At 42.8% G+C, this 25,371-nt stretch overlaps 1 protein-coding gene across 1 annotated transcript in view; it reads left to right on the top strand.

The window, feature by feature from the left end:
- Positions 1 to 25,270, top strand: part of znf654 (zinc finger protein 654) — a gene marked incomplete at both ends in the record, with an annotated part of 30,448 nt that extends 5,178 nt beyond the window's left edge. Inside the window, 9 exons of the mRNA XM_080019502.1 lie at positions 404 to 539; positions 615 to 817; positions 2,124 to 2,260; positions 3,642 to 3,783; positions 3,871 to 4,155; positions 10,565 to 11,698; positions 14,456 to 15,270; positions 19,487 to 20,526; positions 25,071 to 25,270. Of these exons, the coding sequence (XP_079875628.1) occupies positions 404 to 539; positions 615 to 817; positions 2,124 to 2,260; positions 3,642 to 3,783; positions 3,871 to 4,155; positions 10,565 to 11,698; positions 14,456 to 15,270; positions 19,487 to 20,526; positions 25,071 to 25,270 (4,092 nt within the window). The remainder of the gene's footprint in view (positions 1 to 403; positions 540 to 614; positions 818 to 2,123; positions 2,261 to 3,641; positions 3,784 to 3,870; positions 4,156 to 10,564; positions 11,699 to 14,455; positions 15,271 to 19,486; positions 20,527 to 25,070) is intronic.
- Positions 25,271 to 25,371: the final 101 nt, after the last annotated feature.

The following is a 25,371-nucleotide window of genomic DNA, read 5'->3' as shown; positions in this document are numbered from 1 at the left end:
CGATTGTTCCTAGTTCCTGCAATGGACACAAAAGGGATGGTTCCTCCAAAAGTTCTAAGAACTATGAAAATGTTCCTGTGGTGAGAAAATGCCTTCTAGAGAGAGAATATTAATGCGTTGTGTGTATTACAATGTAATACGATTTTACCCATTTTAAATAGTAAAAAAACATAGAAACCAGTATGTGGTGGTCAAAGTTGATATTTAGGCGGGCTGCCACAAATAAATCAAAGTATGGGAAACCCTGCCTCAGAGGGAAACCTGACTATCCATGTTTTTGCCTAAAACAAGCTTGAAAGATGAACATTTTGAGAATCCATGTCCACTCTTGAGTAGTTGGTATGAAATAAACGACCTTTGTCTCACCAGTTTTCCCATCAATTAATAAATCTTTCCTTTGTAGGCATGCCACTCACAGCTATTGCGGCACAGGAACGTCTACATGCAACAAGTGAAGCAAGTCATCAAAGTCGGAGGACCGTGGGAGAGCCCAGTACTTCAAGGCATTTTGAGAGGGGCCCTGCTTCCACAAACAGACAGTAGGTTATAAAACAAATACACCCAAAAGTAAAGTTCCACAGAAAAAAAAACAGTGTTTTCTCTTACACACGCAGTTGAAGAGTACCTGAGTGCCGAGACGCCCTTGTTTCTGGAACTACGAGTGCGCTACCTGCAGGCGTGCGATCGCTTGCAGGAGGCCATGGCCCTCGCCAAAATCTGTGTGGAGAACCACGAAGCCGGGAAGCACCTGTACTTTCACCAGGCCTACCTCACCTGCCTGTCCAAGGCCTCGCTGCACGAGCACCTGCACAAGGAGGTACGGAGACACTGAAGCTTTTCTACCCTCAACAAAGCACTATGGACAGCAGGAAGGCGTTGGTTTCCTATAGAGAGATCCACTCACAAAAAAGTTTGCACCTTCTGTGGCGTTGAAATCTTTCAGTCTAACCGATGGTTCAGATAAGTTGAAACTTCAGCCCGAGCAACCCATTTAGTTCAACACTACAATGGGAATATTGTATCATATTTATACCGCATTCCAAATTATTATGCAAATGATATTTTTCTCAGATTTTTCTAAATAGTCGATGCAAATGACAGTCAGTATAATTTTTAAGTCAACTGTTAGGGTATAATTTGAATGTTATTGAACAAACCTCCCAATGATAGCAGTATTTTTATCAAAAATAAAAAACTCAAAATGCACTGTTTCAAATTATTATGCACAACAGAGTTTTGAAACATTTTATAGATTGTAAAGAACTGAAAATGGTCATTTGTTGAATTTGCAGCATTAGGAGGTTTGAAACGTTAGGGCTTCCCCCTGAAAGTCGACGAGTTGAATAATCAGTCGGAAACCAGTCAGTCGACTGAGATTCTTAAAGTCAAGCAGTTGTTTTTATTTATTTATTTTATTTTATTTTATTTTTTATTTTTTGGGTCAGTCAGTGTGCATTACAATAATAGGATAAAACAGATATAAGCCTACAAAATGCACAGGGATCACATTTCAACAAAGAATTCTAAATAAGGGGAATCATAAATTTATTTTAATATGTGTAAATCGTCCACTTCCAGACAGATTCGAACACAGCTCTCCATGCGCCCCGATGGCGGAAAACAACACAGAGAACCGAAGTGTTCTGGTTCCGACTGTAACAACAATATTTAAATATCGCTAATGCAATTCATTTATTTATTTCGGGGTGCACGCTTTGCAAAAAAATGGCTGCCAAAGGGGGCAACCAGAAGCCACAAAATGTTTGCCTATTGACTCAATCTGGTTGCCGATGGCAACAGTTACTGTCAAGCCCTATTTTATATAAATACATTTTGTGTATTTATTAATTTGTACCCAAATGTTGGCAATTTGCCGCCATGAGATTTCTCAGCTCTTTCCTTCATGGAAAATGGCAAATTTTCTTGCCACGTAAACTTACTCCAACCGTGGTTCAATCCCGACAAGGAGTGATGTAGTCTGAAGAAAAGGTTTCTGACCCTAGCACTGCTGGTAAGATTGAGTGAAAAATCGCCTTTCTAGTTTTGTCCCTTGCCCTCATTACATCAATAAAGGGATTTGACATTTGATAACCTGTCCCTTTTGCGTCCACCCCCCACATCAGATGGCAGAACTAGATGGCCGCGATGCTGTGGAGATCATCTGCAACACGGAGAGCGTGGAGAAGGATGAGCTGCTCCTGTCACTGTGTGAAGCTTTCCTCCGCCAGCAGCTACACAACGGGGACATGTACTACATCTGGTTAGTATCCGCCCAAACAATAGTAAAGCAACACGGGATGACTTTTAATGATATACAGGTACTCCTCACTTAACAACCGAGTTCCGTTCCTACGACGGTCGTTAAGCAAATTGGTCGATAAGCAAGGAGCTGCCCCCTTACCGATATTTCAATCTTGGAGATTGAGATTGCTAGTGTAGTGAATACTGACCGACTGCGGAAACCAGACTGAGAAAGGGTCGTGAGTCCAAACGGTCGTTAAAACATGTAGGTTGTGAGGAGTACCTGTATTAACTTTTAACTGCTGTTAATATTCGCAGTAGGCCTTACCGAGCCCCTATGAAACAATGAGTGTGTTATGTGGTGTTGAGACCTTTGACTTGCCGTGTACTGGACAGGACACTGCAGGGAAATTATACTGCTGCATAGGAAGTGATATACAGTATATGTAGTACAAATATCATAGAGAGCGTGGACTCTTAATTTTTGCGACACTAGCTGTGCCCCTCTTTCAAAGCCAACTTTTTATCCTATTCTACTGCTGCAGATGCACTCAACTGATACTGTATCAGGTTAACATTTAAAATCATAAATTGTTTGTCATAAGTCATAATCATAAGTTGTTTGAACTCCAAAGTACTCTGTAAAATGCGCACCTCAAATAACAAATGCTGATGATGTCCCTAATTTAATATTCAGCAATGGGGGGGGGTACTCGAAAGCCACACTTCAGTATAAGTAGTGGTATCTTACTAAAAAACTGCTCCAGTCCATCATCAGAATAATACTTGCGTAAAAGTCTAGCTGAGATCAAAGATACTTAAGTATCGAAAGTAAAAATAAATAAATGCTGTGGAGGAAAAAAAACAAGACTTTTGGTATGAGCCTAGTTTTAATTTTTTGCCCCAATTGTATTTTGGTTGCCAATATATCTGTGTTTTTCGGTGAGCGTAGGAGGCACTTAATTCGGTAAGATGTATCTTTCACTCAGACAAAACATTTGTTGTAAACATGGCCACGGGCAACACTGCTGGAGGAGGCCGTCACTGGGATCGTCGCTCTCCAACACGCTGCTCTCGTTGTGACTCTCTAGAACATGCCTGTGATTCTTCAGTAGCAATGCTGCAAAAAGGAAACTTAACACGGGCAAGGTTGCTAGGCATAAAATGTTTTTTTGGGTTAAGTGCAGCTAAGTTAAAGTCGAGAGAAATAAAATAACTCATGTAGTTAAAAGATTCTCTAAAAAAATACCTAAGTAAAGTAACAAAGTATTTACACCACTGGTATTCAGTATTTGAACCAGTACAATTTGCAGCAGTGCTTAATGTTTTGATAATCTTAGTTCTTCTTTTTTTTTGTGCAATTTGAAAAATATATTTTGATTATATCCCTCTACTCCCAGGGATCTGGTTTTCATTTGGAGCAAGCTGTACCTCAGAGCCCAACCATCTCGAGAGGGCTTCTTGGCTGAGTGCCACCGCCTGGCTTCCTCTTCCACCAACATCCGAGCCATCTTCCCCTTCATTAAAGTAGTTACTGTGGAGGTGCGTCCGACACCGAAGATCACAATTTCTCCTCGCGGCCCAGAATTATTGCTAGTCACGGTTTCTGTTTTTCTCTAATCCTGACAGCTGGGTAGTGACGGAATCCAGTTCTGCGTGGAGCTTTGCGGCAGAGCCCTGCAGATGTGCGACATTCAGGCCGACCCGGCGGCCCACTCCCTGTTTTGCAAGACCATCGCCTTCCTGCTGCCCCACGACCTGGAGATGTGCCGAGCCTGCGCCCTGCTAGTTTTCTGCCAGGAGCGGAGTCTTGAGGCCTACAAGACCGTGTGCGTGCTCTACACGCAACTAGAACAGGAGCAGCATCCCCACAACAACCTTGTCCGCACTAACGTGCGCTTCCACACCCTACAGGTCTGAATTATATATATATATGCTGTATATATGGGCATGGGAATGATAAAGTGCTGAACCTGAAATGTAAGCCCTGAAACCGTAAAGAAAAATATATATATTTCTTGGCACTCACTGATTTCAACGTATAGTTAAGTGTCATATAACACTAGAACAGCGCTGTTTTTTTAATTTCAGTGATCCGTGACGCTGTCCTGTGCGTCCCAATATTCAGACTGATGGGCCATCCGCCTTCATCACCAGAAATACGCAGAGTGGAGTATTATCTATAAGTAAAGAGTATTTACACACAAAGCGCACAGGGTTGATTGTTTCGTTAATAGGAAACAGAATCTATAACAAAAACACTGTTTTTCTGGTGTGCCCAGGAGAGATGGAGCTGGGACGGTCTCTCAGTTATCTTTGCGTTTTTCGTTTCATGCAAGTAGGAAACTAACGGAAATAAATACAAACCCCAATTCCAATGAAGTTGGGACATTGTGTCAAATCTAAATAAAAACAGAATACAATGATTTGCAAATCCTTTTCAACCAATATTCATTTGAATACACTACAAAGACAAGATATTTATTGTTCAAACTGATAAACTTTATTGTTTTTTTGCAAATATTCACTCATTTTGAATTTGATGCTTGCAACACGTTCCAAAAAAGCTGGGACAGGGGCAGGGGCGACTGGGAAAGTTGAGGAATGCTCAAAAAACACCTGTTTGGAACATTTCACAGGTCAACAGGTTAATTGGAAACAGGTGAGTGTCATGATTGGGTATAAAAGGAGCATCCCCGAAAGGCTCAGTTGTTCACAAGCAAGGATGGGGGTGGAGGTTCACCACTTTGTGAGGAACTGCGTGAGCAAATAGCCCAACACTTTAAGAACAACGTTTCTCAACGTACAATTGCAAGGAATTTAGGGATTTCATCATCTCCAGTCCATAATATCATCAAAAGATTCAGAGAATCTGGATAAATCTCTGCACGTTAGTGGCAAGGCCAAAAAACCAACATTGAATGTCCGTGACCTTCGATCCCTCAGGCGGTACTGCATTAAAAACGGACATCATTCTGTAAAGGATATTACCATGTGAGCTCAGGAACACTTCGGAAAACCATTGTCAGTTAACACAGTTTGTCGCTACAGGTGCAAAGTTAAAACTCTACCATGCAAAACGAAAGCCATATATCAACAACACCTAGAAACGCCGCCGGCTTCTCTGGGCCCGAGCTCATCTGAGATGGACTGACACAAAGTGGAAAAGTGTTCTGTGGTCTGACAAGTCCACCTTTCAATTTGTTTTTGGAAATCATGGACGTCGTGTCCTCCGGGCCAAAGAGGAAAAGGACCGTCCACATTGTTATCAGCGCAAAGTTCAAAAGCCAGCATCTGTGCAGCATCTTAGAAGAACGGATACAAGAACGTCTCGCTCCCTGCTTTCAGGAAATCTGACCACGCCACGATCTCGCTGGTTCCCGTTTACAGGCCTCTGATCGCGCGAGAACTGGTGGTGAAGAGGGAAGTGAAGCTTCGGGGGTGGTAGCTCAGGCGGTAGAGCTGGTGGTCTAGTGATCTAAAGGTTGCTGGTTCGATCCCAGGCTCCTCCTGCTAGCATGCTGTAGTGTCCTTGAGCAAGACACTTAACCCCTAATTGCTCCTGATGGCTGCGTCCGTCGATGTTTGAATAATTGTAAGTCGCTTTGGATAAAAGCGTCTGCTAAATGCAATGTAATGTAATGTAATGTAATGTGAAGCGGTGGATGGATCAATCGGAGGCTGTGCTTCAGGAAGCTCTGACCGACGTAGACTGGGACATGTTTCAATCAAGTTCAAGTGACGTCAGTGAGTTTACGGAGGTGGCAGTGAGCTTTGTAGCTGCGCTAGCAGACAACATCGTTCCCACGGTGAAAATTCGGATATTTCCAAACCAGAAGCCGTGGGTTGATAAATCCATCTGCTGCGCTCTGAATGCTCGCACGGCCGCTTACGATGACGGTCTTGTATCCGGAAATATGGACAATTACAAAGCGGCGTCGTACACTCTGCGGAGGGCGGTGAGGGACGCTAAACAGACGTACAGAGAGACTGTGGAGCTACAGATGGAGCAGGGGGACACAAGACGCTTGTGGGAGGGGCTGCGGACGATAACAAACTACAAGAGCAGCTCCTCCCCACCCACGAGTGTGGACGCCTCCCTTTCCAACGAACTGAACTCCTTTTATGCGCGGTTCGAGTCTGGCAACAGCACCGCTAGCTCGCCGGCTAATTGGAGTTACACCGCTGGGGATGAGCACGCACTCTGTGTCCGTGCACGAGGTCAGGAGGGCTCTGTTGCGGGTGAACACCAGGAAAGCTGCGGGCCCAGATGGCATATCTGGGCGACTACTGAAGACCTGTGCTAACCAGCTAGCGCCGGTGTTCACTACAATATTCAACATCTCCCTGGCTGAATCAGTGGTCCCATCCTGCTTCAAGAGGTCCACCGTCGTTCCTGTCCCGAAGATCGCCTCTCCTGCCTGCCTGAATGACTACCGTCCGGTGGCCCTCACCTCGGTGGTCATGATGTGTTTCGAGAGGCTGATTAAGGATTATATCTGCCTCCCCCGCACCTTGGACCCGTTGCAGTTTGCGTACCGGCAGAACAGATCCACGGATGACGCGGTCTCCCAGGTACTGCACACCACGCTCACGCATCTGGATGGCCAGAAGGGGGCCTATGTGAGAATGCTGGGTGCGTTGCATTACATTTCACTGCATATATGTATGAAAGTATGTATATGTATGTGACGAATAAACCTCTTGAATCTGTGATGGTACGGGGGTGTGTTCATGCCCATGGCATGGGTAACTTGCACATCTGTGAAGGCACTATTAATGCTGAAAGGTACATACAGGTTTTGGAGCAACATATGATGCCATCCAAGCAATGTCTTTTTCAGGGACGTCCCTACTTACTTCAGCAAGACAATGCCAAGCCACATTCTGCATGTGTTACAACGGCGTGGCTTCGTAGTAAAAGAGTGCGGGTACTAGACTGGCCTACCTGCAGTCCAGACCTGTCTCCCATTGAAAATGTGTGGTGCATTATGAAGCGCAAAATACGACAGCGGAGACCCCGAGAATGGGAAAGAATTCCACCTACAAAGCTTCAACAATTAGTGTTGTTAAAAGGAAAGGTGATGTAACACAGTGGGAAACATGCCCCTGTCCCAGCTTTTTTGGAACCTGGTGTTGCCAGACATCAAATTCAAAACGAGTGAATATTTGCAAAAAAACAAAGTTTATCAGTTTGAACATTAAATATCTTGTCTTTGTAGTGTATTCAATTGAATATAGGTTGAAAAGGATGTATTCTGTTTTTATTTACACAATGTACCAACTTCATTGGAATTGGGGTTAGTACATCTAAAATAGAAAAACAGAGGAAAACTGGCATGGCACCGGCCGCACGGTGCAGTCTGAAGGAAAAAAAAAATCCCCTGCAATTCTCTTTATTACATTCGCAGACCTGCCAACTAGACAGGTCTTCGTCAAAATACCCAGGTACAAAATGCCAGCTGAAACGGCACCAAAAAATATATATATATACACACTACTCACAAAAAGTTAGGGATATTCGGCTTTCGGGTGAAATTTCAGGATGAACCTAAAATGCACTATAACCTGTACAGGTGAACTTAATTTGACCTCTAAACTTTTGAATGCACATATCCAACTGTTCCGTGTTTCAGTACTTTTTGCACAACTTGCTGTTCTCTAACAAGGAGCTGAACGTCAAAATTCACAACCTCGCCATTGCGAGGTTTCAAACAGGATGTTCCCAGAGGGAAGTGGCCACTGAGCTTAGAGTGTCACAGAGTGTCACTCTGCAGGTTGCAACAGAGATACAGAGAGACTGGAAGAGTCACAGAAAGGCATAGAAGTGGACGTCCTTTGGCCACATCCCACACTGATGACCGCTTCATTGTGAACAGTGCACTGCGGAACCGGCTGATGAATGCCACTCAACTCCAGGCACATTTAAGGGAGGTGAGAGGCTGAGGGTGAAATTTATGGAAAATGGAAAAAGTTCACGCAACAGTGATATTATATCATGAAAGTAGGGCATTTAAGTAGAAGCATGCAATGGTGATTTCCTCATCTCAAACAATTTATTGAAACAAAACCCAACAACAGTGGTGGGTATACCACAACAAAAAATAGTCTCAATAACTTGTCATGTGCCCTTGTGCCCTTAAGTCGACTTATTGTGTGCTGAGGCATGGCACCCCACTGTTCTGGAAGGGCGGTCCTCAGGTCATTGAGGTTCTGGGGTACAGAGTTATGAGCCTCTACACGGCGACTCAGCTGATCGCAGAGGTTTTCTATGGGATTCAGGTCTGGAGAAAGTGCAGGCCACTCCATTTGAGGTACCCCAGTCTCCAGCAGCCGTTCCCTAATGATGCGACCTCGATGAGCTGGAGCATTGTCGTCCATGAAGATGAAATTAGGCCTGTGTTGTTCATACAGGCGCACAATGACTGGATTAATGTTGTTATTCAGGTAGTATGGGCTTGTCACTGTACCATTCACAAAGTGTAGGGCAGTTCTGTATTGCTTAGACACACCTGCCCACACTGTAACACCACAACTAAAGGCTTGTCTAGTGACAACAGTGGCTTATGCATAGCGCTCTCCTTGACGTCTCCAACATCATTGGCGGCCATCATTTCTGCTCAACGTGAATCGACTTTCATCAGAGAACAGCAGTGAGGCCACTGGTCCCTCGTCCAGCTTAAATGTTCCCTGGCCCGTGCAAGACGATGATGTCTGTGCCTGGTAATGTGGTCAGGTACCCTTGCAGGTCGTGTAGCGCGTAGACCATGCCAATGTAAATGGTTTCGAATGGTCTGACGTGACACTTGGGTGCCTCTCACCTCCCATAAATGTGCCTAGAGTTGAGTGGCATTCATCATCCGGTTCCGCAGGGCACTGTTCACAATGAAGCGGTCATCAGTGTGGGATGTGGCCAAAGGAGGTGCACTTCTATGCCTTTCTGTGACTCTTCCAGTCTCCTTGTATCTCTGTTGGAAGCTGTTGATGACACTCTAAGCTCAGTGGCCACTTCCCTCTGAGAACATCCTGTTTGAGACCTCGCAATGTCGGGTACTGTTGATCGATTGTTAGGTGTCGTCTTGGTCTCATGATGTCAAAATGTGAACAGCATGATGAAGAGGACTGTTTAAATACCAATTGTAATTGTACCAGGAAATGTATTGGTCGATTCATGGATCAAACACCTGTTGTGAATTTTGCCGTTCAGCTCCTTGTTAGAGAACAGCAAGTTGTGCAAAAAGTACTGAAACATTGAACAGTTGGACATGTGCATTCAAAAGTTTAGAGAAGGTCAAATTAAGTTCACCTGTAAAGGTTATAGTGCATTTTAGGTTCATCCTGAAATTTCACCCGAAAGCCGAATATCCCTAACTTTTTGTGAGTAGTGTATGTTGGGTCCTAGTAAAACTCAGTAAGAGTTCCACGTTAAATTATACTGAAACTTGGTGACAGTCCCATATTAAATTTTATTGGAACTCAGTGACTGTTCGATGTTCTATTATTGTTCCATAGTGAATAATGAACAATAATAAATGGTGTCAAAATCAGCAATCTCACTTTTGTTGTAACTGAAAATTGCAGCGGTAGTCCATATGTGCAGCTGTCCAATCACGTGAGTGTGATCAGTTCACGGGATTGTATATTGTATGTAGTTAGCCGTAGTAGCTTGCATACAATGTGATTAGCCTCGTTACAAGACAGCTACGATTTGAATAACTGATAGTCATTTAGCTGCAGTAACTCAAACGCCACAGAGACTCCCTGTTACACTATTGTGGTACTCAAAATATTTTCCCAAGGTTGGCAGATCTGCATTTGTGTTTTTCATTTCGGAAAATGAAGAAATTAAATGAATGTTAATCTTTCTCTAGGTCTCCGTTTAGCCCGAATCGGCACTGTCTCAACGTGCTGTTCAGAGCCTCAACTGATTATGAGAGTATATTACAACATTATAGTCACATCATGTTAGATATTATTATTAAATCGATTGATACAAATTGATCAGATTTATATTACTTCGAAATATCAGTTTCCTTATCCATTTCTCTATTCAGCCATTGTCTCTCTGTACTAAATGTAGTAGTACATAATGATTCGCATCTGTACATTTAGTAAGTACCTCACCCTAAGCCTGGAGCTGAGTTTGGCAGGACACCAGTCTTTTCCTTATATAGTAACAAGCAAATATCCAATTTGAGGTTACTGCAAAGCATTTTAGAACCATTCACTCATTTTTATCTAATGGACTCTGATAGTTTGGGGTGCTTTTGAATGCGTATTTTGACATTGATTTGACACTACCTTCTTCTGCCCATTTTCCCAGCTGCTGAAGGAGCGCCTATGCTTTGACCCAGAGTTCTGGAACCTCCTGACCCTCAGGACGCACTGCCTGGAGCTTATCAGTGACAAGGACATGAAGGCCATGGTACTTGATGAGATGAAGGAGGAAGAGGAGTATGATGAAGAGCCCATACCACATAGTAACATAGATGACTTTGCACATCCAGACTTGGGCTTGTGCGCTGTCCCAGCTCCCATTGCCCAGGAACCTCCAGAACCGCAAGCTGTGCACAGAGACACAGATAATCTTCCCAAGCCTGAGTCTAAAAATCCTCCAACAAGAAAATGCAGGAGGCGGCGGGGGTGGCAGGGGCGAAAGAGACAAAGCTCCTGGTCTGATGAGGATGAGGAGGATATTGCCAAAGACCCGGAGTTCAAATACAACCTCAAATGGACCCGCGCTGATACCGACCCTGAATACTCACTCAGGCACAATCACTTCACCCTGGAAATCCCTAATCCCATCAAGCTGCATCCTTCCAACCGCCAGAGGGAATACCTTTCCAGATGCGTCAAGAACCAGATTCTGAAAAGGAAAGGTCGGAAGAAAAGGTGGCTGCAGGGACTTCCTAGGCCAGAACAGGCGGCAAAAGAAATAATGGTTAAAGTAAAGGGTAAAAAACGTGGAAGGAAACCCTTAGCAAAGCTGGAAGTCTCTTATCCCGAAAACGAAGTGTACCTGGAAGAGAACGAGAAAAGGGATAACTCAGAGACTGGTACCGTGGAAGAGCCTCAAAATGACCCTAATGAAAAAGTTGGGCAAAAAGACAACAAATCAGAGCACATCTACAGCCTTGAGGCAAAAGGACTTGAGAACCACATTGACAGAGTTGACAGCATTGGCCTCGATGAACATCTCAAGGCCCTAATAGAGGTGGACTCCATGCCTGGTGAAAATCTGTCGGAAGAGCTGCTGCCTGAGCATAAAACGTACAACTTGGTCTTCGAGTCGTCAGGCTTTCCAATCGAAGCTTTCCACAACTACTATCTGAAACCAGAAATGTCCAACATTGAGAAAAAGCGACCGCCAGAGTTCAACCTTAAAGAGGCGAAAATGGGTGACCCGGAACATGAGCTCAACCCTTCAGTTAAACAGTTGAAATGCTCAAATTCTCAGGTTTGTTTTTTTTGGCATTTCAGTGCTGATCCAGGAAATTCCAGTTCCAAGTAGATCTGAGTCCTAAATCCGATTAATTTCTTTACTGAACAGTGTAGAAAAAAATTATCTGTAGTCATACATAATGTCACAGAACAGAGCATACGGGACATAATGTTAGACAAATACTTTTAATTTTTTCTCTATTTGAGGAAAAAATAATTTATCTTTAAAGGGTTCCTATTTTGAAAAACCCATGGTTTCAGTGCTTGTGGACATACATTTGGGTCTCTGGTGGGCCTTTTAACACACAAACTGTGAAATAAGAAAACTCAGATTTATCTCCCAACCCTATGTCACGTTGGGCCTCAGTAGAATTAGAACTGCACCCCATCTGAATAATTCCACCCACGGCTTGAATGCCGCCGCTAGTGGGTCCGGTGGCTAAAAGCTAAGCTAAGAGCTAAGCATGGGAAGTGCTGTTGTTGGCTGCGTAGACCAGCACTAATCTTTAAAAAGAGAGAGGAATTGATACCAACTGTCCGTGACAAAACCACAGACGGTGGAAATGTAAGTACAGGTACTCCTCACTTAACAACCTACCTGTTTAACAACTGTTCGGACTTACGACCAGCTCTCTGACTAGTCTCTTGTGCGCTGCATATAATACCACGGCGTGCGCACTGCGTGCACGGCGTCTCAGTGTCAAGCTTCTCATTGCGCATCACCATTCTCAGTCTCGTTCCCGCAGTCTGTCAGTATTCACTACACTAGTGTTTGCAATCGCCACGCCCCCTTACCGTGAAATAACATGGGTCGTAGCTTATCGACCAATTCGCTTAATGACCTGGTCCTAGGAACGGAACTCGGTCGTTAAGTTAGGAGTACGTATTTAAAAATTAATTGCCTATTAATGTTGATCCGCTGTGCGAATCTCGCAAAGTCGGAATAAACATAAATTAGGCCTTGTAGATCTACTGAGTGAAGATTCAGCAACCGGATTGCTTATTTCTCACCTAATATTTTTCCAGAAACAGATTTTGGTGGATTGAAAAGGTGAAATAAGTGAAAGTTTAAAACTTCAAAAACATGTTCTGGGGACCCCAGAGACCTATATTAACTTATTGAAAAGGAGCATAATAGGTCCCCTTGGAAAAAAGTTTAAGGATAACATGTCAACATCACAGAATATAGGGTAAGCTCCTTTTTCTGAGCGCCAGTGTGTTTTCCACCAAACAGAAAAGCGCAAAAGCGAGAGCAAGAACAGAAGCATCTGTACAAGGGCCAATGGATACGGCACTTCTGGGTGTAAATCCCACAAATCAGGATATCCAAGTACAACTTAAAAACAATTTCTTTATTTATTTTTTTTACTTTCAAGATATTGATGACTACAGTGTGTATTTTAAAATAAGACAAATAAAAAAAAATGATGCAAGATATTAAATATAACAGGGAATGATAACAAAATCGGCAACCATTTTGTCAGTGTTGGCAACCAACAGCTGATGCATGGTTGCCAGTTTGTCTAAAAGGTCCTGGTCATGGCCCCGTTCTTGATACCTTAACCTTTTTTTCGTAAGTCGTCAGTTATTAGTCTGTAGCTCTTTTTTTTTGACATTCCATTAACTTAATTGCACAAGAGGGAAAAATGTATTTGCTAAAAATCTTTGGCATGTCATAGAGTTGTAAAGAGTAAACTCACCAGACATAAACATATTTAGGTGTGTGTGTGTTTGTGTGTGTGTGTGTGTGTGTGTGTGTGTGTGTGTAAATGGGGGTGTGTGTGTGTAAATGGGTGTGTCTGTGTGTGTAAATATATGTCTATATGCGTGGATATATGTATATTTATGTATATATTTGTGTGTGTATATATATATATATATATATATATATATATATATATATATATATATATATATATATATATATATACATATGATAAATGTATGTGTGTGTGTGTGTGTGTGTGTGTGTATATACACGCCACAGCATTAAAACCCCTGACAGTTGAAGTGAATAACATTGATCATCTTGTTCCAATGGCCCCTGTCAACAAGTGGGATATATTAGGCAGCAAGTGAACAGTCAGTTCTTGAAGTTGATGTGTTGAAGCAGGAAAAATGGGCAAGCGTAAGGATCTGAGCGTCGTCTAGCCAAATTGTGATGGCTAGACGACAGGGTCAAAGCATCTCCCGTCTTGTTGGGTGTTCCCAGTATGCAGTGGTTAGTACCTACCAAAAGTGGTCCAAAGAAGGTGAACCGATGACAGGGTCATGGACCCCCATGGGCTCGTTGTCCAGCCCATCTGATCCGATCCCACAGATAAGCTGCGATACAGGTGTCAGAACACAGTGCATCGCAGCTTGCTGCGTAGCTGCAGACCGGTCGGAGTGCCCATGCTGGCCCCTGTCCACCACCGATGTACCAACAATGGGAATGTGAGCGTCAGAACTGGACCATGGGGAAATTTAAGAAAGTGGCCTGGTCTGATGAATCACATTTTCTTTTAAATCCTGGATGTGTGTGTCATTTATCTGCGGAAGAAATGGCACCAGGATGCACGATGGGAAGAAGGCAATCTGGCATTAGCAGTGTCTGCCGGCTAGCCTTCCCCTTGACAAGTGCCATTGTAAGGAGACGAGCAATGTTATTCACTTCACCTGTCAGTGATTTTAATGTAGTGGTTGATCGGTATATTCCATGTCGATTTGGCTTTGGAGTATTTAACAAATTTTATTCTTCTGCCAACCTTTTAACTGTCATTCCTGTTCTTAGGTAAAAGTAAAGATATCGTGGAGGGAGCGAATGCTGCGCACTCAGCGTTATGGCCATTTGATACACCGCTGCAACCTCTGCCAGAAAGACTTCAAAGGATTGAATGTGATGAGACACGCTCTCTCCCACCTCAAGGCGAAGCAGCTCCACTGTATATTCTGCGGGAAATGGTTTAAGGTCTTTCCTTTGGCCAAAAAACACATTTTGCAGCACATCGATGAAATGAGCACGAATAACTCTGGCCCCAAAGATGAAGTTATTGGGAACAATCCTGTTAGAGAAGAGTGTGTAGCAGCGAGGACTCTGGATATAAAGGGAACTGAGCAAGCACTGGAAAACAGCCTGGTCCCACATGCCACATGTCCTCCCGAGCCCTCCGATGCGCAGATGCCAGCATCAAAACCCGGCAACAATGCAAAGTCGCCGAAATGCAGTAGGGAGCAGAACATCATCAAAAACCTCCGCGTTCTCCTCAAACGGATTGCCCTAGGGCTCAAAAAGAACCCAGACTGTCGTGTTTCCAAAAGGATGGAGTTCACGGATGAGCAGGTGGTCATTAAGGATGATGTGGTTATCCTGAAAGGCCTGTCTTTGGCGGCCGAGCAGGGAATGGTGCTAGACGAAAGGAGACCCACAGAGGATTACCGTGGTGGTGACATCACGTACCAACTGTGCCCCTCGGAGCTCTGTGATAAAGTATTCCTGAAGATCGGTGCTACGCTCATGAAGCACGCAATCAAGTTCCACATTAAAGAGGAAAAGGCACTGGAGAAGATGTATTCAATGAGCAAAAGCAGGTGTACTCTATGCTTAAGGTACAGATGCACAAGATGTGTAATCTGCGGATATTTAATCTGTGTGACCTCTTCAAATTGTGCAGGTAGTAGGGGTGTCATAATTCGATTTTAAACAGTATTTTTCTTTCAGCACTCATGGCTATGCCATTGTTAAGCACCTTTCACACATGGTTCCCAGAAAATTACAGGAATAACATTTCCGGTACCGCTAGTGAGTTTGACTACACATACAGCTATATTCAGGAAAATGTCCGTCTGGCCCCTTTTCACACATGCCATGATAAGGCTGGAATAAATGGCGCAAGAGACAGTCCAGCAGAAGTCACCCAGTGCGGTCCCTGTCTGCATCCCCGTGGTGGAGGGAGACAGACAGAGCAGCAACGCACATAGCTCATTCACTTGCGTGTACAAATAGGATGTACAGACATAGACAAATTTGTTGGTACCCTTAGAGCTCATTGAAACAAGGCATCAGTCCTCCTGAAAAGTGATGAAATTAAAAGCAATTTTCTCATGTATACCTGCATGCCTTTGATATGGTAAGAGTAAAGCAAAGAAACTCTGAAAAGAGATCAATTATTGCTAAAGAGACACACACACACACACACACACAAATTTGTTGGTACCCTTCGAAGAAAAAAATTACCCACAATTTTCAATGAAATAACTTGAAACTCATAAAATTAATTGGCATCCGTCATTGTTTATTCCATGTCTAATATAAATCATCATTTTCTTTTGAATTTTGATTTAACAATATGTAACATAAAAACAAATGAAAATGACATGGACAAATTATGGGACCCATAACCTAATATTTTGTTGCACAACCTTACGAGGCAATCACTGCAATCAAGCGATTTCTGTAGCTCTCAGTGAGACTTGTGCACCTGTCAACAGGTAATCTGGCCCACTCTTCCTGAGCAAACTGCTCCAGCTGTGTCAGGTTTGAGGGTGCCTTCTCCAGACTGCACGTTTCAGCTCTTTCCATAGATGTTCGATAGCATTCAGAACAGGGCTCATAGAAGGCCACTTCAGAATAGTCCAATGTTTTGTTCTTAACCATTCTTGGGTGCTTTTATCTGTGTGTTTTGGGTCATTATCCTGTTGGAGGACCCATGACCTGCGACTGAGACAGCTTTCTGACACTGGGCAGAACGTTTCGCTCCAGAATGCCTTGATAGTCTTGAGATGTCATTGTGCCTTGCACAGATTCAATGCACCCCGTGCCAGACGCAGCAAAGCAGCCCCAAAACATAACCAAGCCTCCTCCATGTTTCACAGTAGGTGTGGTGTTCTTTTCTTTGAAAGCTTCATTTTTTCATCTGTGAACATAGAGCTGATGTGACTTGCCAATAAGCTCCAGTTTTGACTCATCTGTCCAAAGGACATTCTCCCAGAAGCATTGTGGCTTGTCAATATACATTTTGGCAAATTCCAGTCTGGCTTTTTATGTTTTTCTTTCAAAAGTGGAGTCCTCCTGGGTCTTCTTCCATGGAGCCCACTGTCACTCAAAAAGCAACAGGTAGTGCAATCAGACACTGATGTACCTTGACCTTGGAGTTCAGCTTCTACCTCTTTGGAAGTTGTCCTTGGCTCTTTTTCTACCATTCGCACTATCTTTCTGTTCAATCTGGGGGCGATTTTCCTCTTGAGGCCGCGTCCAAGGAGGTTGGCTACAGTCCTATGGACCTTAAACTCCTTCATAATATTTGCAACTGTAGTCACAGGAACATCAAGCTGCTTGGAGATGGTCTTATAGCCTTGACCTTTACCATGCTTGTCTATAATTTTCTTTCTGATCTCCTCAGACAACTCTCTCCTTTGCTATCTCTGGTCCATATTCAGTGTGATGCACACGATGATACCAAACAACAGAGTGACTACTTTTCTCCATTTCAATAGGCTGAATGACTGGTTATAAGATTGAAGACGTGTGATACTAATTAAAGAAAACAGTTAGTTTAAAATATCACTATAATCCAATTATTTATAATATTTTCTGAGGTGTACCAACAAATCCGTCCAGGCCATTTTAGAATATAATTGATCTCTTTACCAATAATTTATCTCTTTTGACAGTTTCTTTGCTATACTCTATGACATACCAAGGGCATACATGTATACATGATAAAATTGCTTTTAATTTCATCACTTTTCCGGAGGAATGAAGCATTGTTTCAATGAGCTGTAAGGGTACCAAATTTGGCCACGTCTGTGTGTGTGTGTGTGTGTGTGTATATATATATAAATTATAAATGAGTAAATGTACAACTGATGGTGGTGCGGATATTCCATCACAGCACAAGGTTTTGTGAGATCCTCTGAATCTTATGCAAAGTTGCCATTTTCAGGCACGCAAAGTGAGAAAGCGAGGTGCAGTGTGCATTAATGGATGCGGCGCAGTGAACCCCTCCGTGGAGCCGACCACAGCTCACCCAACTCCGAACCAAATTTAATGAAAGTCGGTTCGGAGCCGGGCGAGCCGCAGTTGACTCCGGAGGGACCCACACCGCCCAGCGCACACTGCTTTTGTTTATCGGCCGATCTTGACCGCCCCAATATGGCGACCATCTCGGACACTATTACCCACAAAAATACGGGAAGAATCGTGAACCTGCTTGTGATTTTTAAGTTTGAAATCAAACGCTCATTTCGATAGATTTTTTATTTAAAATTGGAATCGTGACACCCCTGGCAGGTAGTGTAGAAAAACAAATCAAAACATGGAAATGCATTACTTTCTGTTAATTCCTTGGATATTATCCATCAAACTCAAATTGCTACTTTTTGACAGCGGTCATGAATTACAAAATTAAACACTTTGCTAATATAAATATTATTTGGATTAATACTTAGCAGAAAGGTTTTCTTTTTTTTCTTAAAATGAATGTGCACCATCCAACCCCATTCGCAACCATTTCATAGTGGAATTGATCACATTCTGTAGATGCTAGGGATGCTAATTTAGAATTTATTTTTCTGACCGATAACCGAACCTTGTTAATCAATCATTTTTAAATGTTAAGATTGACTATTAAGATTAAAATGTACTATTTATGAATGGACGAATGTTAACATTTCATATCATTATAACAGCAATATTCTGACTTGTTGACAACGTTAGTGATGGGTATGAATACTCATTTTGGATGTCAGTATTTGTTCAACATATAGTCACATTTTTACTAGATGGTGCACACCATTAGGTTGGGGTAAAACGATTGCGTTACTTTAAATAATAGATAAACCAGTCACAGACCGTATATTCTTTTTAAACAGTTTATTATAAATATAGCTTTTTAATTTTGTTGCTATGTTTCGTTTGTAAACAGCTTAGCTTACCGGGGCTGGCACTTCCGTGTTCCGGGAAAGAACACCTGAGAATTAATAGAAAGAATACCTGAAATTAAAGGCACGTCTGGTTGCACCTGAGGCCCTCATGAGTTCTATTTAAGAAATAGATTGTATAGCCTATTTTTCTTTAACCATGCAACAAACTTTTTTTTTTTGATTACTTAAAAATATATTTTTTAACAGTTTAACTGATAATATTAATCAGTCCAAATTCTTATTGTCAGTTAATGGTTAATAATTAACATCCCTAGTTTGCTAGTTTTCAAAATGCAATTTTGAAAAAGCTGTCACTTCAGGTTTATTTTTCAGTGTAATTTGCAAAGTTTGATTTCAATGCTAATATAAATTCATCACAGGTTAAAGCACACACTTTAAGCTTGGATAATGTTGCCAGATATATTTTTAATGTGCATCAATACAGATTGCTCGTTTCATTAAAAGAGTGACACTGCAAAAGTAGACCATAAGTTAACCTACAACTGATCAGTATCAATATACTAAAAACTTAGTCAGTTAACTGGAGCTACTCTTCCAGTAAGGCGTCCACTAACAATCAAACCTAAAAATATATTTTTTAATCACCTTGGACAGAATGCTAACAGACTGTTGCCCCCAACACCATTTAAGTTAAGCTTTTTAACAGTATTATATTATTATTATTATTTGGATTCCTTTGGAAGTTTGTTGTTTGGTAATACTAACTTATCTTGCGCTCTAATCTGTTTTCACAAATATTTTCAGCTGTATTAAAGTTAATAGATTTTGAAATTTTGTTTTTGAACTCTTGGATGTCCTACTACTGAAATAGCTGTTAGGTATTTCCCACGGGAATCTTCCCGGAGCAGCTAGGTTTTCAGCTTTTTTCCTCTTTCGACAGGCCAATGCAGTTCCTGCAGCAGTACAAGGACCACATGAAGCTCCACGATGCCCCTCTCCTCCACTTCTGCACGCACCAGGACTGCAAGCAGCGCTTCAACACAGCTCAGGAACTGAGGGACCACATCAAGGTCCACCAGCCTCTCAAAGCCCGGTGCTCCTACACAGACTGTGGTCGGCTCTTCCTGGGCCTCCACGGCCTCTACGACCATGAGTGGAGACACTACATCCCAGTACCGCAGAGAGAGGAGGTTGATTGGGCAGCCTTCAGGCAGAAGCCACAGAGCGCTGAGGCTTCCTGGAAGCAGAGGGTAAAGATTGAGGAGCTCTGGCTCCAGAATGGAAGGGGACAGAAAGAGAGTTTGTCCAGGTTTCCCCACCTGGAACCAAACGACTCGGAGCAGCTGGGAGAGAACGATGAAAGAGAAGCGCAGGTTTATAACGACACGGTTTCAGACAGCGGACCGAGTCTGCGCCACTCCGAGACATCGCTAGGGAAGGTGCACAACTCAGAGATCCGAGGCAACAGCGACCCAACACTCGCTAACGGACATCTGTCTGAGGAAGGGTACCAAGCACCGGAACAGGAGACATCCATTTCTGATGCTCGTAACAATGCGTTGCCGGACAAGTTGGACTCTCTGAATGTGAAAAACAAGGACGACACAGGGATGCTGGACGAATCCGACATCCTCCAGCCCAATACCCCCAAACCTGGCGTGCTCTCTCATGCGCCCTTCTTCAAAGAGTCTCTCAAGAGGCTGCCGCCCTCCGCCTACCTGGCTGAGTCAGAGCTCATCATGCCGAAGAGGAGGTTTGATTCTGGGTCTGCACAGATGACCTACTTGCCCAGGAAGAGCAAGCACAAAAAGGAGAGCGACCTGGTGATGAAGCAGCCAGTTATGGCCAAGCCTCAGCCAGCTTCCACCAGGCGCCGCTGCACGAAATGCCTGGCCTCCTTCAGCATCCCAGAGGAGCTGGCGAAACATGAAGCCCTCAACACCTGCACTGCACTCTTTGGTTTTGACTCGGATGACGAAAGTGAGTAGACTTGATATGGAAAGGTTTTTTTTGTCAGAGGAGTCCAAGGAAGTCCAAAACCCTTTACGTTGCTATAATTAATGGTGTTGAAACTTAAGAGCTACAAAAATACAATAATGGTGCAAAGTGCCACAGCACACACACACACACGCACACGCACACACACGCAAAGGCATAAACGCACCTATATTGTAAAAAAAAAAAAAAAAAAAAAAATCCCCCAGGTTTTTTTTTTTTTTTGCTAAATTACCTTATTTACTTGTGTCTTCCTTTCCCCAGGTTAGCAGAGTGAGGAGCTGTGGGAAGGTCGCTGCAGTCTGCTGGCCAGGCTGTAGATAAAGAACAGCTTTCAACATGATCCTCTCTGGTATAATACTGGAACTGCTCTGATGCTTGAATGCCATAGACCCCAACCCATAATTGGAAGGTTACTGAGGGAAAGCTGCTGACGAATGACCAGGATTTTGAGCAAAGTTAACAAAAATTGAAAGGTGTTAATATGGTTCACTGTCTCATTTTAATTAAGGTTGGGTGTCAATATTCAATACTTTTATGCCATCAACCAAAATTGTGTCTATATTGATGAGTTTCAAAACAATCTGTAGATCAGTACTAGGGCTACATGACGTGTTGTTATCGTCGCGATATGAAAATATGCAATAAATACATTGCAAATGCCTGCAATAACTAAAAATGATTAACCTATTATTATTATTAGTGGCACAGCCCTAAGGGTGGGAACCCCATTGTTTTTGTTCAATTTCTTCTTGGCACTCAGAAACCGTCGAACCCACGGACACAAATTAATAAGTATTGGGGGCAGTCCACACATGCTGTCAGTCAAGTTTGATCCACATCGGACTATATCTGTAGGGGCAGTTAGTAAAAAAAATGTGTGGCGCCGATGTACTGGAAGAGGCTGAGCGAAGGGACCGGGAGTGGTGGAGCAGAGCACTTTGTGACACGATCCTCCAATATGGCATATAGTGCAGGATGTGGCTCCGGCGGGGGCTTTCACTTTGGGTGCGCTGTGCTCTACTTTCAATGGTGTGCGTTGGTTGCTCCGGGTGACGAGACGAGAAACAGCAGCAGGTGATGCTGCGTTCCAGGGTCGGCGCCGACCTCCGAGGGGAGCTCTGCGGCATCGTGCAAACGTTGTGTGTTTATGTAATGGGTGTGTACTGTATTTAATAAGTCTATTGGTCGCACACCTGTTAACATGCAAATTCCCTTCGTTGTGTTCTGTGTCCGCGTTGTAGAAGATACTCCCTCCACGGCTGCCTTGGTCACTCTTATATTGGCAAATCTTCTCTCGACTAGCACGAACTGAGCGCAGCAGAGATGACATCATAAAGTGGCCACTTAAACTCTTAAAGGGACAGTGCAGGCTTATCTCAGTACAGTATAGATTATTGTAACACAAATTAATATAATTTCACATTTATCTGGATTTTGGTGACATTTCAAACAAAACTAAGCGGTAAAGCAGTGAAATGTTCACACTAGTTTGAAATGAAAATATTATTTGTGGCTAATGGGGGGGTTTCCTGTTTACATTGTGTAGTAGTACGTTAGTTATTGTTTTTTTCCGTTATTTGGCTTGTTTTCACATTGGTGCAATTGCTGTGACTAACCTAGACCCCGTTCATTTCTGCCTTGAGCTATTCTTATTCTTCTTATTATTATTTATTTGTGATTTATTTAAAATGACCTTTGAGCATTTCCAAATATTCAAAAAAAGGAAACCGTTATACAAAACAATGGTATCCTTGAGGAACTGGTATCGAAGTTGAGGCATTGGTATCGCAAATGATCTTACAATACCCTGGTCATGTCGCAGACTGTCATGCTTCTATTGCCTTTTCAACTGTCACCTTGGAGCAGTTCACTGCACTGCCAGTAGAAGATGGCAAACGTGCACAATTCTTGCACAATTACATCTTCTCTATGATCTTAAGTATTTTTGCACATATACAGTTCCAAGTCTGCCACCTTCTTTGCGATACATTAACACATTGTCTATGGTTAGACCCATTAAGGCACTGGTATTCAAACTGTGGGGCATGTAGGAATTGCAATTAATAATTTTTTAATAATTTGACTAATCAAACTTCATGAAATATGGCAAGTTTCTAACTTTAAGGGTTTTTATTTTCATTAGTTCATTGAAGATAATACAATTTATTGCAAATTTATTTGTTTTTCATTATAATTTCCTTAGTTAGACGCATTAGCCTGTGTGAATAAGTAATAAAAGCCACAAATGAATGTGACCGTTCGACCTGGTTTCCTACAAACTATGTTAGTTTGCATATGACACATTTTTTATTTGCACTTTTTTGAAACCTCCCGGGATGGGGGGTTGAATACCATTGTGTTAAGATATTGGGTGAATACTGCAACTGATAGGAGCGCTGCATAAAGTTCTTGTCTCAGTAAAATCCAACAAGATTTTCTTTTTATTGCGACACCTAATGCATCACCTAAATATCTTAAAGTGCCACACCTCATATTTTCCTTCCCAAGCTGTCTATTGGCCCAGTGAAATAATTTGTTTTATAAGAGCAGTAAATCATGGGGCATCACATATTGACGTCCACAAAGCAGAACCCGATTGGCTAATAACTGGATAGTAACATTGGAAGTAAACAGAATGTGACTGGCTCGAAACCCCGCAATAAACTTATAGGAATTTGATAAGCCTGCTGGGTCTACTCCTTGTAGCACTTGTGATTGGCACAGAGGGCGCACAGCAGGGGTCTCAAACTCAGATTGTTGCATTGGTTAGCACAGTCCCTTCACAGGGAGATGGCTCTGGGTTCCAATCCGACTTGGGCCTTTCTGAGTGGAGTTTGCATATTCTCTCCGTGTTCACGTGGGTTTCCTCCAGATGCTCTGGTTTCTTTGCACCTAAAGATGCATGTTGCAGTTAGACACTCCTCACAGGCATCAGTTGAGATCTGGAGTTGGTTCCTGGTTCCCCATGGTGAATAATAGTGTATTAATGGTGACTAATAGTGTATTAATCACCTACTTATCCTGTGTTGGCTGGCAAACAGACTTGTGGAGCACCTTTACTCTCCAAGTGACTGACCAGGATGGACTATACTGAACGAAGGCTGATGCCTGTTCATGGCCAGCTAGGTTTGGAACACAAACTTTATTGTGCACGAGGTGGAAAATTGCCTTTGGCTTCATGTGGTTCCTAGAAACATATACACACACAACAGAATAAATGTCAATACATTACATACAATACATATAAGCAGAATCAGTGCAGGGAAGCATTGTAAGACGGGTTAATATAAGAACTAAATACCATTAAAAATTCAACAACGGTATGGCATTTGGTCCAAAGGACCTTTTGTACAGTGCTTTGGTGGCTCGAGGAGTTCGATATTGTAAATTACCTGTTTCCAAACATTTCCTACCTTAACATGTAATTAGAGAATTTAAAATGAGCAGTTTTTTCCCTACTTTAGTGTATTCAACATTGGATGCATTCCAATATACAGACGGGTAACAAACCTGAATAGATGAATGGAGGAACATAACGAACGCAGGTGCTTCCATACAGGTTTAGTGCATGACACAACCTAGCAATGAACATCCTATCATGCTCTGGTGGCATGTATACAAAATGCTGAGCAGGCCCAGTTGACCATGAGTTTGGATCAGGATAGCAAGAATACAAGATCTAAGTGAGAAGGTTTCATTATTTTGGCATGGCATTGGCTTCCGCAGCACTGCTTATGTGGTGACTGCCCTGGCTCGTACAGTCGTTTTTAAAATATTTATCAGTGTGCTATTTTTTGTGTATGTCGCTCATGTTACATTTATATCTACAGGGATATTATGTTTAACGTTTGGCTGCTTATGTTGCAGTCTTAACATATTTTGGCAAAGTTATCTCCGTCTATTTTTCGGCTCTGCTTTCTGTCAGCTGCTACGACCACTCAACACTCAAAACTGGTGTTTCTGCACGTTTTGCATTATTTCCCGTCAGCCTCCAGAGACTTTCTGCTGCAGAAAAGTTATAAAGACTATTACAAATAAGTTTTCAGAGGAAATACTATGCAAGTACTCTTCCAACCAAGGGGATTCCTCTCACAACAAAAATAAGGTAACAAGAAGGGCAAAGAAAAAGGGCAGAATTAGAGCCAGATTTAAAAGGGAAAAATGTAAACACCTTCCGTCAACCTGGCTAATGTTCCCTCCCTCCACAATAAAACAAACTACAAGCCAACATTAATCAAGTGCGAATACTGGACTGGCTCCATTCTTGCATTCACTTAAACATGGTTAAATGGGATTGACGATGACACTCTGCATATAGATTGGGATCACTGCTCAGCTGCCAAATCTTTAAGACGGAAAGACACTGGATAAATGCTACGGTTCAGTCCCAACCGCATGTTTCCCGCCGGGATGTGTCCTCTCACCTCTGCTCTTCATCCTCTACACTGATGACTGCAGGGCCACCCTACAAAATTGTAATTTGGTCAAACTGGCTGATGACACAGTCCTCCTGTATCTGCTTTCAGGCCCCTCAGAGCACCACAGCTCAGCTCTTCATGAGTTTGTGGGGTTGTGTGACAACTGCCTGGAACTTCATGTGAACAACACCAAGGAGTTGGTAGTGAACTTCAACAAGCAGAGGGAACTGGCTGCGTGGCTGGGCACAATTTTCACTAACGTGCTGAAATTTCCCTCCAACACAGGAGATCCTGAGGAAAGGGAGTGAGTGAGTAAGTGTCCCTGTGCTCTTCTAGTTTCGTTCAATAAGGACAGAGCAGCACAGGGGTACACAGCAGGAGATTTTGGACCAACAGCACTCTCCACCAC

The sequence above is a fragment of the Zeus faber genome (assembly GCF_960531495.2).
Source record: "Zeus faber genome assembly, chromosome: 18".
In the NCBI taxonomy this organism is placed as follows: Eukaryota; Metazoa; Chordata; class Actinopteri; order Zeiformes; family Zeidae; genus Zeus; species Zeus faber.
The sequence above is the reverse complement of the archived record's forward strand: the minus strand, read 5'-3'. Positions and strand labels throughout refer to the sequence as shown.